Source organism: Geotrypetes seraphini, chromosome 1 (genome assembly GCF_902459505.1).
Source record: "Geotrypetes seraphini chromosome 1, aGeoSer1.1, whole genome shotgun sequence".
NCBI classification, from domain to species: Eukaryota; Metazoa; Chordata; class Amphibia; order Gymnophiona; family Dermophiidae; genus Geotrypetes; species Geotrypetes seraphini.
The window spans coordinates 478,937,046-478,956,680 of NC_047084.1; the positions used below are offsets into that span (position 1 = coordinate 478,937,046).

General features: G+C 42.4%; 1 protein-coding gene across 3 annotated transcripts in view; it reads right to left on the minus strand.

Moving 5' to 3' along the window:
• The window catches only part of RFX3 (regulatory factor X3), a 540,046-nt gene that overhangs the window by 137,616 nt on the left and 382,795 nt on the right, over positions 1-19,635 (minus strand). For all 3 annotated transcript variants that reach the window (XM_033925421.1, XM_033925415.1, XM_033925406.1), the window contains one exon: positions 16,694-16,768. In XM_033925421.1, the coding sequence (XP_033781312.1) occupies positions 16,694-16,768 (75 nt within the window). The remainder of the gene's footprint in view (positions 1-16,693; positions 16,769-19,635) is intronic.

A 19,635-nucleotide genomic window follows, 5' to 3' on the forward strand; every position in this document is an offset into this window, starting at 1 on the left:
GTACAACACTGCCTGGATCAGGCTTATGATTTTTTTCAGCTTCAGTGTTACGTCCTGGATCATGTGGCACACGACAAGCGAGGAGGGAACAGACAGCTGTTCCTTCAACAGAAGGAGCAGCGCTGGATTTTTGAGCTGGACTCTGTAACACCTAAGGGTCTCAATATGAATATAGACTGGTATTATTTCTTTTGATCTGTGATTTGTCAAACATACAGTTTCGTTGATTTAAGTGCTCCGTGCATCTGCATTAACCTACCCGGAAGTGCTTTGGCTAAGCTGTCCAATTAGTGATGAGTAACCAACTTCCTCCATGTAAGCGACATGGAGTGAAGTGATTGGCGAAGCTGTAGTTTAAAATTGAACAGGAGCTACCAACTACAGTGACGGGATACTGGTAAGAACAGAGAAGCAAGCCAAGCAGCGGGTTACATCGAATAACACGTCAGGTTCCACAACAAGGTACATTAAATGACTGTTTGTGTTTTTTTCACAGATGTAGTGACATTTAACAAAGCCCTGAAGAAACAGCTGTGTGCTGTGAAACGTTGGCTAATATGTTATTTCATCTTCACAGTTCATAGGCAGTAAATGATCTTAGTCCTGCATAAATAGAGTAGTGGTAGTAGAACACTCCTTTTGGAAGTTTTTTGCCGATGATGTGGGTGGAGGAGGTCCTGAGCATTTCTTGCTCAACCGCAATAATACCTGAGGCTTTTTCTTCCATTGGAGGTAGTGCTTTGAGTCCGTACAAGTGGAGCATTTTTATTTATTGTTACTGATTTATAGGCACAAGGAAAAATCCGCACTCGATACTATTCTATAATGGTTGCTCCGGGATGAATGCTATTTACAGAATAGCATGAAGTGTGGATTCCCATGAGCAACTTTGGATGAAAGGACTTATGCCAGTTGAAATGTGGTGTAAATTCTGGTGCACATGTTCAGTGCGCATCTCCAGGATTCTATAATAGTGTGCACAAATTTTTTGAACACCCTAACCAACCCATCCAATGGCCACACCCTCTTTTGGGATGTAGGCTATGGAATTTGTGCATGCAGTGTTGTGGAATAGTGCACAGCCAGATGTGCACCCAAGTCTGAATTGGTGCCAATAATTGATGCTTAGCATCCAATTACACTGTTAATAATAGCTTGTTAACCTATTAAGCTGTAAACATCTCAGGACTGAGATCAAATTTCACCTGGCAATTCTGAGTGACCTTCACAGAACCTGGAGGTCAGGAGACAATTCAATAATTGGGGAACTCAAAGGGCATGCAGCAGGAGTATGGGAAGATTAGGTATTTACCTTGATAATCTTCTTTCTAGTAAATAGGCACATCATTCTTGAACACTTGGGTAGTCAATCTCTTCCTGCAAGATTCTGTGTAGAGAGCCTCATTAGCATTTTTTCACTCTGCCTCCCATCACTCTGGGTTGTCCTGTAATTCCTCAGTTTGTATCAAACCAGATGGTCAGCCCTAGAGAGGAGACATAAGAGGGCGGGGTACGGGGACTCTCGCAGACAAACAAATCATAACAGTAAGAGGGCTGTTCAAAAAGTATCAGACCTTAATTTTTCTTGCATAAACAAATAAAGCTAGGGAGGCTTGGTTTGGTGCATCTATGTAGGTGACCCTAATGCACATGCTTGAATTTTTTCACGCCTACAGAAGCTGTCAGTTGCTGGCAGACCGCCGATGAGTGAGGAAGTGTAAGTGAACGCCGTCGGATTTTCTTTTTTGACAAAATGACAGCAAAAGTTGAACAACGCCACTGCATTAAATTTTGTGTAAAGCTTGGTGATTCTCAATTGGAAACGATCCGCAAGATTCAACAGGCCTTCGGGGATGAAGCAATGGGCACCACACAGATAAAGGAGTGGTACAACCGCTTCAGAGATGGCCGCACATCAGTGGAGAGTGAAGCACATTCTGGTAGGCCCAAAACATCCAGAAATGAGATTGTCATTGACCAAGTGAGGACCCTGGTGATGCAGGATCATCAAATCACGATCAGAGAACTTGCAGACAAGGTGAGCATCAGCGTTGGATCCGTTCATTCCATTTTGACTGAGGATTTGGGCTTCAGAAGAATTTCAGCGAAGTTTGTACCAAAGCTGCTAACGAACCTGCCCATTCTTCCTGGCCAAATTCAACATACCTGTGATTCCTCAGGCTCCCTACTCTCCTGACATGTCTCCATGTGACTTCTGGCTTTTCCCCAAGATGAAAATGCCCCTAAAAGTGACCATATTTCAGTCAAGAGAAGACATCATGCATAATGCGATGGACCACTTGGGAGCAATCTCAAAAGAGGCATTCTAGCGTTGCTTCTGACAGTGGCAGAACCTTTGGAAGAAGTGTGTGGCAGTTCAAGGGGACTACTTTGAAGATTAATATAAGATTGTTGTATCTGAATACAAGTATTTTTTTTTAATGAATAAAGGTCTGATACTTTTTGAACAGTCTTCGTATAGCACAAAATAATCAAACATTTAACTATATAATGAGGTGGAATGAACAAGCCTGAGTGCAAGCTGTACTAGAGTTTTGAAACTAGAGTTTTGCAAACTAGAGTTTTGAAAAATATACTCTATGGTCTCTTCTCAATAGCAGTTGCTCCCCCTATGCCTGACTGTACTAGACCGGGGACAGAAACAAGGAGACCGGTAATAAGGATATGTGTGAGAATGCAAGCAAGCAAATGAAGATCTGACAGAGTGGGCTTTAAGAATGATAAGCCTATTTACTAGAAAGAAGATTATCGAGGCAAGTACCTAACTTTCCCTTCTAGTGCAATAAGCACATCATTCTTGAACACTCGGGATGTATCAAAGCAGTCCCTAGAACCTAGGAAGGTTACATGAGCCTGCTGCAAGTACTGAAGATCCAAACTTAGTATCCAATTTGGCCAATACATTCATTCTAAAAAACTTTGTTAAAGTAAGGAAGAAGGACCATGTGGCCACTCTACAGATTTCCTCAGTGAAAATGGATCTAGACTCCACCCAGGAGGAAGCCAGGCTTCTAATGGAATGCACCTTTAAGAATATGGGAAGACACTTCCCGCAGAAGAAAAGGCCATATGAATCCATCCTGAAATGGTTGCTTTTGAATATGGTCGGCCTCTCTGGGTAGCCCTGGCCAGCAAAAAAGAGATGATCTGACTATCAGAACTCATTTGTCCCTTCCAGAGAAAAAAGTAATACCCTGGGAATGTCTCACACTCTCAGGACTTCCTCATTCTTCATGGACCTCAAGGGTGTAAATGCAGGTAACCAAACTTCCTGGTTGACAAGAAAATTGGATATAACCTTCGGCACTAAAGCTGGTATTCCAGACTCCGAAATTTTGAGAAAGGGTTCTCTGCATGAAAACGCTTGCAGCTCTGACATCTGTCAAGCTGAATTGATCGCCACTAAAAACGCTGTTTTAACAGTGAGGTCCGACATGAATGTCAGCTCCAGAAGCTCATATGGGGCGGCTCTTACAGGGCTCTAATGAACCTCTAAAAATAAGATTAAGATTTCACATTGAAAAAGGATCACATACTGGAGGGTACAATAAGCTCTTTTGAGCAGGGACTGTGTCTCATTTGTGCCTCTGTACAGTGCTGCGTATGTCTGGTAGCACTCTACAAATAATTAATAGTAGTAGCAGTAGTGAGGCCTGATGTCTGAAACCTGATGTCTGAAGCATGCAAGACTCACTAATTGAACTTTTGGGCGTCAACTGTCAGGCCTTTTTCCAGTCCCTCCTGCAGAAATGCCAGAATCAAAGAAATCGGAGCTGTGACTGTGTCCTCACTCTTCTGTGCATACCAGTCCTGGAAATGCATCCAGGCTTTTGTATAGGTGGCTAATGTGGACTGCTTCTTGGATTGTAGGATTGCACCATATCCAAACAACTTTTACATGCTAAGGCTGCATGCTCAAGAGCCATGATGTAAGGCCAAAGTGCTCTGGATCCTCCAGGGTAATTGGTCCAGATGGCACGGTAGGCTGAGACTCTGGTCCCTCTGTAGATGGACAAGATCTACAGACATTCTGGTCCATCTGTAGATGGACAAGAATACCCCGGATGCCTCAGCCAGTCTGGTGTGACAAGGACTTGCAGCCCTGGATGCGACATTATTCTTTGCAGGATTCTGCCTATCATAGGCCACAGAGGGTGTCAAAGCCGTCGCTTCCAAGTTGTATCTTCAATTGAAGAACCAAGCCGCCTTCTTGTTGATCACCACTGCCATCAAATCAAACTTCAGGCACCCTCAATGGCTCACAATGCTGTTGAACACCTCTTGAGAAAGCGTCCATTCTCTGGCTGAGCAATTCCCTTTGCACATTGTCCACTTCTGCTACATGTGTCATCGAGAGAGCCTACCAAACCATCATTTGAGCTTCCAGGCATACAGCAGCACTCTTCGTGCCCCCCTGCCGATTAATAGAAGTTGCCACCATTGCATTGTCTGAGAAATTTTGTACAACTTTGTTCTGTAACATAGTTCTGAACACTTGCAGGGCTAGGCAGATGGCTTGCAGCTCCAACTGGTTGATTAACCACTTCCTTTGGGAGGAGTACCAGCGTCTCTGAACCAGATACCCCCACAATGCACTCCCACCAACCGTATAGGCTGGCATCTGTAGTCAGAATCATCCATGTGGAGATGCGGATGGATCTCCTTGAGCCAGTGACTGAGGCTCTAGCCACCAGTTCAGACTGTGTTGTGATTCCACTCTCTAAGATAGATGCATATGCAACGCATCCCTTTGCGAATAGCAGCACATCCTGGAGAGAGTGCAAGTGTGCCCTTGCCCAGAGAACTAGCTCTATGATCACTACCACTGAACCCAGAACCAGCAGGTAATGCTAAGCTGTTGGTGCTGGCCTGTCCTGAAACTCCCAGATCTGCAGCGTGAGTATTCAGCTCTATAAGGAAGTCCTCCTTAGTACAAATTAAGCATAAAAAAGTATATGCGGTAAATTTCAGAAACTGAAATCATAGACAACCTTCTTTGGCTTAAGAATACAGGAATGGTCTAGATAAAGCAGCAGGCTGAGCAGAAAGGAAGCCAGAATTCAAATCCTGATTCTCTCACTGATGCTCCTTGTGACCTTAGGCAAGTCACTGTAGTAACTTAAAAACCAACTGAGACTGTGAGCCCTCTAGGCCTGGAATCTACTTATGACGCCTGAATTGTAAGTGAGCAATGAAAACTGAAATTCAAATTCATTCCTGTCATGATGTATGCAGAACAAATCCCAATTAAATAATGTTACCAATCATAAATAAAACAGCACAGTTCCCAATAGCATTCAGTTATTACTACAAAACGTTATTTGCATGCATATACATGGTAGACATTTGTTTGAAGACCAAAAATGTTCTGTAAGTATTCTAATAGCTTTTTTTAAAGGGCCACATATAGGCCTAATACATACTGGGGCTCATTTTCAAAACAGAAAAATGTCCAAAAAATGGCAAGAAGACATTTTTTCGTAAAAACATCCAAATCATTATTTTGAAAACTAATGTTTAAGCTATTTTTCTCCACAGTTCATCTAAATCTCAAGGAGGCATGTTGGGGGTTTGTTTTGGGTAGGAATAAGACAAGGCTTATGATTTGGATGTTTTCTTGCAATAATGGAGCTGTAACAAGGTTAGGTAGGATTTCCAGGAGAGGTCTGCATATACACAACCAGTACATACTTTGCATAGGAACAAAAGATGTTTTATTTTTCACTTCAGTCTGATCCTGTACTTCACAGGTTGAGGAAGCAAGTTATACTTTTCAAGAAATAGAAATAAAGTAAACTGTGGATGGGCAGACTAGATGGGCCATTTGGCCTTTATCTGTCATCATGTTTCTATGGTTCACAGCTGCCTCAAACACAAGTTTAGCACAGTCCATCTAGCAGCTAGCCCATGGTCTAGCACTAGCCATACCTAGAATAAAAGTCCACAACATCAATATATCAGTGGCTTACCTCGGCTCTCTTTCACTCACTTGAGTCACTCTGCTTCCCAGGGATCTATCTCAGCCCACAGCTAGGGAAAGCTGAAAGTCACTCTCTCAATCCTTGACCTCTGGGGCATTTACACTCCTCCCTGCATTAGACCTGCCTCTCTGATTCAGCAGGATTGTCCTTCCTCCATTATGGTGGCTTACTATTGGGCTAGCGCCCCCTGTTATCCAGTGGCCTATCTACAGTCTCAATGAGGGAGAACACTGACTGCATTCCCTCACAGAAACACTGTAAAAACATCCAGAGCAAACAATAGGACATTTTGTGCTAGACTTGTTTTAGTAATGACTAGGGGCCCAATTCTATATAGGTCACCTAAAAAATTGCCACTGACTAGTGTGGTGCTAAACGTGATTTTATATAAGTTAGTCGCACTGTATAGAATTTTGCTTGGTGCCGCCAAGCAGAGTTAGGCATACCATATTTAAGTCAGGGTTTTCTCTGCCTAAATACTTGAGCCTAATTCAAAGAGAGGCACCTAACTCAAAAATAAGCCCCCCTCTCCCCCTGATCCAGTTCATTTAAGTGCCCTCTAGGAGCCTCACTGCTCTTGCACAGTAGGTATGCCATAAGTTACACCAGCTTTGAAAATGAGGCTATGGAAATGGAAAGTACATATATACACTTAAAGCTATTATTGCATATGCCCAATTTTCCAGGTTCATCTTATAAGAATATGCACATAGTTTATAGAGATGATTATTTCAGAAGACCTATTCTAATTTTAGAGTGCATAAACTGCCATTTGTGTTGAAACAATTTTTATTAGATAACAAGAAGACAATAGGAACAACTAGAACACGGGGGCCCACACTTTTTTGGCTTGTGAGCTATTTTTAAAATGACCAAGTCAAAATGATCTACCAACAATAAAATTTAAAAAAACACAAAGCACACTGTATGCAGAGAAAATGTTAATTATCATTTATATTTGGTTTTTTTTTCAAAGAGGTCAAGTCAGATGACTTTAAAATATGCAATGTCACCTCATTAACAACTATACAAAAATAGACAAATATACCTCCTCCCTTTTTACTAAACCGCAATAGAAGTTTTTAGCGCAGGGAGCTGTGCTGAATGCCCCGTGCTGCTCTCGATGCTCATAGGCTCCCTGCGGTTCAGTAAAAGGGGGCCATAGTGCAAAATATAGACAGCAGATATAAATTCTCAAAACGGACACATTTTGATTACTAAGGGCTCCTTTTACGAAGGTGCGCTAGTGTTTTTAGCGCACGCACCAGATTAGCGCGTGCTATAGCACGTGCTAGCCAAAAAACTACCGTCTGCTCAAGAGGAGGCGGTAGCGGCTAATGCGTGTGGCATTTTAATGCACGCTATTTTGCGCGTTAAGGCCCTAACGCGCCTTCATAAATGGAGCCCTAAATGAAAATAAAATAATTTTTCCTACCTTTGTTGTCTGGTGATTTCATGAGTCTCTTCAGACTGTTCATCCAATATTTCTTCCCTTCTTTCTGCCTCCTGCATGCTTCCTCTCCTCCAGACCTCATTCCATTCCTCAACCAACATCTCTGTCCTTCCATGAATCCAACTTTTTCTTCCTCTCTCCTTGCCCCTTCCCCTTTCTTTTTCTCTCTCTCTCCCTTCCCCCCTTTCTTTCAGTCTTTCTGTCTCCCTGTCCCCCTTTCTTTCTTTCTCTCTGTCTCCCTGTCTCCCCTCTCTTTCTCTCTGTCTGTTCTTTCTTTCTCCCTGCCCACCAACCCCTCCCCAGTTCCAGTAATAATGACAAAGTACAAATTATATTCAGAAGATTTGAACTCTGATAGTCCTCTGAGATAAAGTCCCATTTCATTCCTCCAGCAGCCCCATTCTGTTAGGTAATTGAAAAGGAAAAGAACAACGGGAAAAAAAAATTCACACCACCCAGTGATCCATGCCATTCTGCTCATCAGGCAAGGAAGAGTATTTAAAGGAATTTAGGATGTCACTACGAGCCTGGGGAGATAAAGATTGAATATAGGAGTCCCAAATAAGGATAAATTATTGTTTACACTTATCACTGGTACGAGCAGTCCTCTGCTCCAAGAGCATCAAGGTATGTAGATAGTTCCTCCATACCCAGAAAGATGGTGGGGATGTATCTACCCATACTGAAAGTATCACCTCTTTTCCCCAAACTTCCACTTTTCTCATAAACTGCCTTTGGCCACAGAGGGGACGTTGGAAAGCCTCATACTTGTCAAGCAGTAGGCCTGCTGCAGATAATGGAAGTGAGTGGTGAAGAATTCCTTCCACATATGACAAAACTAGTCTCCAAAAATGTTAAATTTTTGGGCATAGCCAGAAGGCATGAAAAAAGGAGTGAATTTGTTGGGAGCATTTCTGACAATGGGGTGAATTAAAATATCCTGAATGATGAAGCTGGCTCTATGTAAACACAAGTTTAGCATAGTCCATCTAGCAGCTAGTCATCGCGTCATACCAGCGCATGCGCAGATGCCCTCCTGACAAGTGAACAGGTTGAGGGGGTGGGGCTGGGGGGGGCGGAACGGGGCATGACTCAGGTGGAACTGGGCGGACCTGGGGACGGGGCCATGGTCTGGTTTTAGTTCCGGAAAATCTGGTAACCCTAGATTTGGGGATCTTGTTTGTCCATCCTAAAATCCACCTCCACATTATCAAACACAATACCAACAGAAACAACTGTCTATAGCTTAGTCCAAGAAGCAGATGTCCCTACCCAAACCAAATAATAACCCTCCTTTTGACTACATATAGGTACAGTAGAGTTTGCTTAAAATAAATTTAACTATAGGAAAATCTATGTTTAAACACTGAGGCACGCTTTTCTAGTGAATAATTTTCTTCTATAAGATCTCTCCCTATCACAAATATTTTTTATTTTAACTCTAAATGTAATCTTAAAAAAAGACAGATACATACTTTATGCTCTAACCCCCTCCCCCTTTTACAAAACCGCTGAAGCGTTTTTAGCTCAGGCTGGTGTGCTGAATGCTCTACACGGCTCCTGATGCTCATAGGAACTCTATGAGTGTCGGGAGCAGAGCAAAGCATTCAGCGCACCAGCCGACGCTAAAAAAACGGTTTTGCAAAAGGTGGGGGGTAAATTACTATAAACAGGTTGAGGAAGCATTTCTGCTGCTTGCCTTTATTCATTTCTTTTCTAAAGTTTTTACAGAAACCTTTGTAGCTATATATATCCTATATAATAAAACGCTAGCCGCACATGCGCACTCAGACCTGCGTGATCTGTAATCCCTGATCCGTAAGTCCGTGGCCAGAGTGCGTATGCGGTGGCTAGGGGAGAAACAGACTCAGGATGGGAGGATGCGCTGCAGCAAAGTGCTGCAAAGGTACTGCAGGGCAAGAGACATATCGCTTCTACACATAGAAGACACATATCGCTTCTACACAAACCTCCCTCCAGCGTTGGCAGTCACAGCACGTTAAACAGCCTGCTTCGCGACTTTCTCCTGCAGTTGAGTCCCTCTGCCATGACACTAATGATGTCATCAATGACGCGACAGATAGACTCAACGGCAGAAGAAAGCAGCGAACCAGCCTGTTTAACGTGCTGCAGCTGCCAACGCTGGAGGGAGGTTTGTTATTAAAGTCATCTCGCCGGGAGGGTCGCAAAGTCAGCAGGGGTTGGGCTGGGAGGGGAGAGAACCGACTGCCTCGGGTGCTTCAGGCAGCAGCAGTGTTTACAATTCGCTGCTGTTGCGGCTTCAGGCCTTCCTCTCTGGTGGGTCCTGCCTACTTCATGAACACAGGACCCGCCAGAGAGGAATACCTGAAGCCAGCAACAGCAATGAATTGTCAATGCTACTGTTGCCCGATGAAGTAGTTGAAGGAGGAAAGTGAGCACAGGGGAGAGTGGCTTGGAGGGAAGAACAGATGGCAGGGCATGGAGGGAAGGAGGAAGGTATGCCAGACCAAGGGAAAAGGAAAGAGGAGATGGAGAGAGGCCATATGGGACAGAGAGAGAGGGGGGCGCACACTGGATGGAAAGAGAAGAGAGGGCAGTGAATGGAAGGGGCAACATAGAGGGTGAACAGTATTCTAGCACCCGTTAATGTAACGGGCTTAATGACTAGTTTTGTTATAAAAGAGACCTCATGAAATGCTGTCTGATTTTTATGCTATAGTGGTCTGTCCCTATACAAAATCATTTATCTGTTGTAGCAATTTGAGCCATCATGAAAATGTATTTTCTGTTGCTAATTTTATAGTAAAAGAATACAGATTAGTTAGCATTAAGTTCTGTTGATCTTTTACACTAATTATTTCAGGAAGCCCGATTAGCAAAGTGCAATTTTTCTATTTTATAACACTCAGGTTTTCAATCTCAGGCTTGCAAGGATTTAGGTTTGCTAGTTTCTTATGCTTAAAATAAATCTCACTCTAATAAACTGAAACAATAAACATTTGCAATTTCTCTTTTATATAAGTACAAGAATTTAATAACCTTTAAAGGCATACAAAGGAGGGGAGCAAAACAAATAAATGAAAAACAAACAAAAACCATGGAAAAGAACAATAAGCCACAAGTGAACCCTTAAAACTACTGATATTTCTACAAAGCAATACACATTTCTTGTGTAACAGGGACTGGTAGTCTTGACCAGTGTCTTAAATCCCCATTAGTTGCGAGGGTTGTAAGGAGCCTACTGTTTTCATGTTCCACCTCTCATCACCCTGGGATGAGTTCCACCCCTTCGGTCTTACTCTCTACAAGCGAGGAGTAGGGAGACCGTGTATTCTGCTCAAGTTTAATCTTTATTATTTGGGGGGATTTTATTATCCAGTCAGATGCTTTTGGTACTCAGAAGATCCTGGTCACCCCAGGGCATCTCTAGCTGCGAGAAGATACAGACTCTCAGGGCTGAGATCTGTGGCCCACAGACACATGCCTCACATGATTCTTGTGTAGCTAGTCTGCATCAGTAGTTCTCAGAAATCAGGGTCTGTACCCTTGGGAGCAATCTCGCCCCAGGTTCATCCGCAATGGGTTTGAGTGGCTCACCCCTGGTTCTGTTCACAGTGGGCTTGAGAATAGATTGAACGAGTCCCAGGGCAATTTATCCAGGATTGGGGCCAACTATGTTTCTTCCCCCACAATGTCACACAGCCCCAGTGGCAGTCTGAGTGTCCAGTTCTATATTGGGAACTAGACGGCAGCCAAAGAAATAAGCCATCTTTTGGACTCCAGGCTTGTCTAAGGCAAAAATCTTCTCTTACCTGTGATCTGTGGTTTCCCTATCCAACCTGGGCAGTGGTTTGTTCCTGAATTCATACACATAATGTATGAAGCCTTTTTAAGTTTTAAAAGCTGACCTAACCCTGCGAGGGCCTCGGCAGAAGTAGTTTGAGGATTTTTAATGAAAGGTGCAGGGTCCACCCCTAGAAGCAATGCAGATTTCACGGGGACCTTAGCTCTGGTGGACTCAGAGGTTGAAGGTTCAGAGCCCAGGCCTTTAATTTCTCATTCAGGGTTCTCAGCTCTGGGACATTCAGCATCCCAGCTGGGAGGGGCTGACCATGATCAGGGGGCAGCCCAGGATCTCAGAGATGATCAGAGGGTGCTAATGTTATTTAAACTCTCTGGCCTGCAAGGTTTGATTGTGGAGATGCTCCAGGAACTAAAGTTGGAGCTACCTCAAGCCTCCTCAGCTCAGTGCTCATTCATGAGCGGCACTAAAGAACAGAATGCCTGTTTTCCCTTGCAAACACAGACTACTAAGATGCTAACAGATCAATGGAATGTTTCCAAGGGGCTCTTAGGGGTAGCTAAGGCCATGGCTAAGCACTATCTGATGGATGCTGAGTTCCACTTTGAATTTTTAAATTCAAATAAGAATACACGAAAAACTTACTGATTTACGTTTTCATTGGTAAAAGCATGTCGTTATAAGAGATTCTTATGAAAAACTTTTGCATTTCAGGATAGTGCAACAAATTCATGTTGGAATATGCTTATTCCCCAAGCTCAGTCTTATTATTTATTTAGAAAAATTCTTAAAACTTATCTGTTTGATAAATATGTGACTTAATTGCCATTTTGTATTTTCTGAGAAATTTTGATATGCTTATGTAAGTAATTCACTGTTTGTGCAGTTCTTTCTTGCTGTAAACCTCCTTGAACTAATGGTTTGGCGGTATATAATAATAAATTATTATTTATTATTATTATTAATAAAGTGGATTCACTGGTGGCACAGGTTACAAAGTGAACTTCACTCTATTGTGAAGGGGGTATAGCCTTCAAGGATGCACAGGACAGCAGAATAGACTTTGTCCTCAAAAGACAATTTGAGGCTGCTGTGCTAGGACAGAAAGCGGTACATCATTGTCTTATATTGCCTGGGCATGCCACTCTCGGCTAAGCTGGGCTCTGAATCTGGACAGCAATGCTAATCACCAGTTCCTTTTGGAGGGGATTGATTATGTTGCAGATGTTCTGTTTGAACTTTTTAGGGTCTTGAGCAAGGTCTCAACTTACGCCATTCTCTACCCGCAGAATGCTCTGGATCAGGCAATGGATGGGAGACTTGGCTTCCAAGGTGACTCTGAGCAAACTCCCCTTTCAAGGACAGCTGCTCCTTGGCAAGGGCCTGGATGATTTAATGGCTAGTGTGGTGGATAACAAGCCAAAATCCTTACCAGAGAGCAGACTCCAGAATGCGAGGTAGTCCAGTAGGGGAAATTTTTATGGCTTCTGGCAGTTTTGCCAATCAGAGGACATTCCAAGGCCAGAGACAGGTTCGGGAGCACCAGGTGTCCTTATGGGTCAAGATTCCATTCCTTTGTGGCTTCCAAGAAACAACAATGATGCCAGGATAGTAGCCCTTCCCCCAAGTGTGGGGGAAGGCTGGCAGAGTACTAGCAGGCTTGGTCACAGATCTCTTCAAATTAGTGGGTGTTGGAGGTCATTCGGGAGAGGTACAAGCTAGAATTCTACCGGCCCCTCCTAGACCACTTTCTCACATCTCTGGCAGCAAATCTGGAAAAGGTAGCCCGGATGCAGGTGATGGTTCAGAGACTCATCGCTCTAGGAGCAATGAAGTCCATACTGCAAGGAGAATGGGGCTTGGGCAGATACTCCATATACTTCATCATGCCCAAAAGGGACTTAGAAGACTGCAGACCAATTCTGGATCTAAAGTCAATCAATGCATCACTCAAAATTCTCTACTTCCACATGGAAACAGTGCAGTCGGTCATTGCCTTGGTTGTGTCGGTGGAATACCTTGCCTCTCTGAATTTATCAGAGGCATACTTGCATATTTCCATCTTTCTGACTCACAGAAAGTTCTTGAGGTTCCATATACTAGACAAGCATTTCCAGTTCTCTGCTCTTACCTTTGGCCTAGTAACACCACCACAAACCTTTATCAAGGTGATGGTTGTGGCAGTGCATCACCACAAAGCAGGAATTCTGTTGCATCCTTACCTGGACGATTGGCTTATAAGAGCACCCTTGAAGGATGAGGGAGCGACAATGCCAGATGTTGGACTGGGTAGTCAAATTCAGGAACAGTCAATTGATCCCAACTCAATCCTTAGAATACTTGTGAATCCATTTTGAGATGGCACAGAACAGGGTCTTCCTCTCGGAAGTATGCAAAATGATGCCAATTCAGGAGATTTGTGGTCTGACAGCTTCCATACCTTGGCAGTATCTTCAACTGCCATGGCAGCCACAATAGATGTAGTTTGCTGGGCAAGAGTGCATTTACACCTTCTTCAGGAGTTGGTCCTCTCAAGGTGGTCTCCATATGCGGATACCTTGGACCTCCCACTGCTGTGGTCAGGCAAGGTATGGAGCAGCCTGGACTGATGGCTGGATCAGAGGAATGCTGCTACGCATCTCCCAGTGGACAGTCCTGATTGCAGATGCCAGTTTACTGTTGGGGAGCTAATTGTGAGGGATATCTGCTGCAAGGGCGGTAGCCCCCCATCTCAGAGAAAGTGGTTGATCAACTGCTTGGAGCTGAGAGTGATATGGTTTGCTTTGCGAGCCCAGGCCAGCACCCTAGAAGGAAAGGCAGTTTGAGTCTTCTCAGACAACATGACCGCAGTAGTCTACATGAACAGGCAAGAAGGCACCAGAAGTGCACTGCTGAGCTTGGAAGCTCGCCTGCTCTTCAGTGGTTGGAAGCCCATCTTTTGGCCATCTCGGCGGCTCAAGTAGCCAGGGTGAAGAATGTGCAGGCAGACTTCCTAAGTTGGCAGACCTTGGATCCCAGGGAATGGTCTCTCTCTTGGAAGGCTTTTGACTGTATAGTCAGGCACTGGGACATCCAACATTCAACCTGATGGTCTCCACATCCAACAAGAGGTATCTCGTTTCTTCAGTCAAAGGTACGAGCCTGTAAGCACTGGGCTGGACGCTGTATTCTAAGCCTGGTCTGTGGAGGAGCTCCTGTATGTGTTCCTCCCATGGCCAATGATAGGCAGAGTGCTTCAGCAGATCATAACACACCCAGGTTGAGTGATCCTGGTAGCTCCAGATTGGCAGAGGCAGCCTTGGTACACAGACTTAGTATGTCTGCAGAGATTTGCAGGGCACCACTTGGTTTAATCTCCACACGTTCACAAAATTTTACAGGGTGTATATGGCAGCTGGGCTAGACATCGCAATACTGGCAGCAGTCTCATCTGTCCCACCCTAGGAACAGGGGACTGCTCTGATACATCCCCCGCTGGTCAAGACTGTTTCTTTAAACTTCGTATCATCCGTTCACTTACTTCCACCCTAAATACCGATTCGATCACTATTCTCATTCATTCATTAGTTATCTCTCACCTAGACTACTGCAATTCATTATTAAATGGACTACCCCAAAAAGAAATTCGCCGTCTGCAGATTATACAAAATACCGCAATCAAACTCATTTACCAATCAGGTAAATTCGAACACGTCACCCCGCTCCTTAAGGAGGCTCATTGGCTCCCGGTTACACACCGCATAACTTATAAAATTTTACTGCTCTCTTTTAAAATCAAACTTTCACATCTGCCCCTATTTTTGGACAAATTACTAATACCTCAAAGTTCTCCACGTACCTTACGATCTACCGACCAAAAACTCCTTTTCATTCCCTCCTTAAAAGAATCTTACTATACAAGGAAAACAAATTTTGCTATAACAGCCCCTACATTATGGAATTCTCTCCCCCAATTTCTTCGGGATGAAATTCATTTACCTAAATTTAAAACTAATCTTAAAACTTTTCTATTCAAGGATGCCTTTAATAAATCTTAATCTTTTATATCCGTTCACTTACTCTCCTTTTCTCAAACGATCTCTTTCATTGCAGCGCATATCATTTAAACCTTGCAACCTTGTCCTTCATGTACTATCCCTTCCCTCTATCTCATTTCCTCTAATATTATGTAACTTTTTCCCTCCTTCCAAATCTTCCTCACAGTCATGTTTGTCAGTATATGTCTAATATGTTTTCGTTACTCCTCCCAACACACCAATAACTTGTTCTTACTTTCTTATTTAAAATTATATTTTTTTTAAATTGTTAACCGGTCAGATATTTGTTTTATGATCGGGATATCAAAAATCAATAAACTTGATAAACTTGAAACTTGGTTATTACCTTGCTAATCTTCTTTATTGTAAACAGGAATGGTAGTCTTGATGCCCACTCTGTCTGATGTATACTATTCTGCTTTCTGTTTCAGATATGATTGCTTAGTCAGATGTCTTGTATCTATCGCCTGACTGGTGGGGTTAGGAATGAAGAAGAATTCAATCATAAGAGCAACTGAACTATTGGTGCAGATAGTACACAGGTAGGTGATTCTTTTATTACCACCTTGTTTGTTTCATTTAGTTGTGATTTATCAGCATTGTTCTTTAATGTTTGCATTTAGAGCAGAACAGACTTATGTAATTTTGGGGAATTTCCCTGCACCCCTCTCCTATGTTTGAACTCTAGGACTTGCTAGAAGCTTTGGCACCAACTAGAAGCTCCTCACAGAGTGATGGGAGATGAAGCATGAAAACAAACAGTGGGCTCTCTACAACCTTCGCAACTAATGGGGGTTTAATTTGCTGGTCAAGATTACCATTCATGTTTACAAAAAAGAAGATTGACTAATTAACTGTCACTGTCATCTTCAAGAAGACATCTTCAACTAGGAGTATTATTGTTGAAATACTTATAGTAATTGAGGGGATGTACTGATCTGTTCATATCACTAATAAATTAAATTAGTGCAGTATCCAAGTTCAGGCTTGTAATGGTTTAATCCATGGGAGACAGCAATGCTAGCCTTTGAGAACCTAATTCAACTTCAGCATAACCAAATAATGTACATTCATTGGATTCTCAGACAAAAGGGAGACACACATGTTCAATTATTATTCATTGTGCATATCCCACAACTCAGACTGGTATATGGTTTTCAAAAATCAAAGCTTTATCTATCTTATCTAGGTATTTAGACAACTGATAATTTTTCTTTATCCCATATCATCACAGTTACTGCAAAAGGGCTACAATGGATGATATTAATGGAGTTGGGAAAGAAATATTCTTCTGTAAATGACATACTCACAAATATATTTAATTAAAAAAAATATATAAAGCAAAGATTCAAGCATCTGAAGCAGGCTAAACATGCAGAACAAACAAGAGATTAGCTTATGTGAAGAGGCAACTTACATGGCTGTTGAGAAGAGAGCTCCTGTGAGTGGACAGACCGTCAGACTTTTGCAGCGTCTCAATCGCCATTTCAATCTGATAATAGATGTCATTAAAAAAAGGACTCAAGACAAGATAGTAATAAGAAGCTGAACAGAGAAACTTTGACAGAGTGTTTCAAGTTCAACAAGAATATTTACCTTTGATGTTTGCGGTTCAGTAAGAGAATTCAATTCCATGTACCCTCCTCCCTCCCCATATCTATTCATGAAATATTAACAAATTTACATAAATATAATCTCTCTCTCCATATATATATATATATATATATAAATAAACATTTCTGAATATTCAATTTATATAGCAAGAGACAAAAAGGTATTAAAATTGTAGGAATTTCAGTGGGTTAAATTCATTGATATCAAATTATTTCTCCTCCAGTAATTTACTTTAAATATTTTGAGTTCCTTTGTTGCACAAACAATAATCTTGTTCCTCTTTTGCATACAAACTAGAGAAGTGTGTGGTCTTATGTGACCTGCATAGGTTTTGTAAATAACAAGAGCACCTATGCAAGCAGATATACTCAGGGCAGCCATCAATGGAATTCTGGAAGGGCCACCTGATTCCTTCCCCTGGCACAATGTACATAGTCACGGCTATCATAATTCCAAGCTATACCACAATGAAATGGAAGGGTATCAAGCATTGTCACAACCCAGGCTCCTGTAAGGCGCAGCGAGCACCTGGGAACGTGACCAAAGCTGAAACCCGGCGTGTCCCTTTCCACTAAGGGATCCTTCAAGTCTTTAAAACAGGCACATTCTAAAACTTGTAAGCATGCAAGGTATAAAGGAATCTTAGTCAGAAATGGCAAAGCAAAAATAAACTTTATTTCAACCACTGGTTGAATAAATCAAAATACAGGTAACAGCCGTGTAGTTCAACATGAACTGATATTGCATGAAATCAAAAAGGTTCAAATAATATAATCAGGCAGTTGAATCTGGGTCAGCACTGCCTTGTGTACAGTCCCCTGCTTCTGGACTTTAATCAGTCAAGAAATACAGTTCTCTTCACCAGAGCAGTAATAATCAGATAAGAAATTCTTTTATCAAACAGTCCAGAACACATAAGAATCACAGCATTATTCAGAGTTCAAAATCAAGCAAACGTTTCCCTCTAAACGTTGCTGTAGCAATCAGGCACAGCTGTGCAGGATCAACGAGATTTCCTAGCTGAATAACCATACAGGAAATATATTCAAAATGGTTTCTCAGAAAACACATACATTCCTGCTTTACAGAAACCTCAAAATGTGGATTTCCAGGAGAGCTTCTGCACTGGCTTCACAGGTAAGAGACAAGCTGGCAGCATAAAGAACTTAAATCCTAATCTCAGGCTTACTGTGTCTCCATGGGTGTTGGCAGAGTGTCAGCTCCTACACAGTTTTACTGCACCTCCATGGCTTCTCCTGGCTGTACTCCAGTGTCCCAGACAGGAGGTAGCTCGTCTACCTCAAGCATAGGACAGTCTGAGAGAGACTGCCTCCTCTCGGCTTCCCCTTCTCCCATCTCCGTGTGCCCCTCTCCTGTTCTCAGAAGCCTTTATATCCTGTGGATAACCACTCCCCCTCTGAGAAGGTGGGGGAAGGGTTTTCCACACACTGGCTTGCTTCCTGCTATTACAGGCAGGTTTCTCCCTAGTCCTGATTTTAACAGGCTGTTCAAACTGAATAAGCTTTCTGACAGTGGCAGGTCTGCATGGAGTGTAGTTTTTTCTCTTAATCTTATCCTGCCCTGTCTCTTCTCCCTCCATGTCAGAATCAGAGCAGAAGTCAGCTTCATCAATCAATTGGCAGGTCACCTGATCAGCCCTCCTGCATCTAGGTGCACTGTGAATACTCCTGATCACTGGGGCAAAATCCGGTACGGATTTGGGCTTGTTTTGGCCGAAACGGACCTGGGTTTGTCACAGCATGTAAGAATGAACTCTTCTAGTTCCAGGGGACAATATAGCATGTAGACAGTCACATTAGAATGATCATGATTCTGACTGGCTGACTAGTCTAGAAAAATGTGTGGAGATAGTGGGAGGAGACATAGGAAGATTAAAGGGGCCCACTGCGTTATCCTAGAACTATTCTCCCTTCCCCAACTTCCAGTAGGACAATCCCTCCCCCTCCTAAAAATATTTATTTATTGGGATTTATTAACTGTCAACTGTATGCTATTTGCCATAAATGCTATCTATCAAAGGTTTGGATATACAGGTTAGATCCTCTTGTTGGGGTAATAACAATAAAGCTGTACGTTATTTCATTCTACTCAAAACTAATGTCCTACAGTTCATTTGGAATAGGTGAATCTAAGTGGTGATTATAGCCCTTTCTATTAGACTATATAACATAAGTAATCCTCTTATCACAAGTTTAGAAGCTGAAGTTATTTTCAAATGACAGAGTAAAAATCACAATGCAAACTAAGGGATCCTTTTACTAAGGTGCGCTAGCGGTTTTAGCGCGTGCTAAATGCTAACACCTCCATAGAGTTTGCGTTAGTATTTTTTCGTTTAGCATGTGGTTTGCGCATGCTAATCTTTAGCATGTGTTAAAAACACTAGCACACCTTTGTAAAAGGAGCCCTAAGTTTTATCTCAAGTGATATGTTAGTGGTGCAATGACAATGAGCAGACATTGTTAATGAGAGTGGCGATGGTATGTAAAAAGAGGAAACATTCATAAGAAAAAATTAATGTTCCCTTTCTCATTAGAATTCAGTGACAAAACTAGGTAAATAATCAAAGGATGATTCAGAACACAACAGCAATGTTCATACACTGTGGATACAGTAATAAAAATAAGACCTTTTTTATGGAACACCATCGTTTAAAAATATATTTTTTTAATCCAGAAAGGAATCCATTAAAGGAGTACTCTTAACATTGTTTCTGTTAAAATGCTA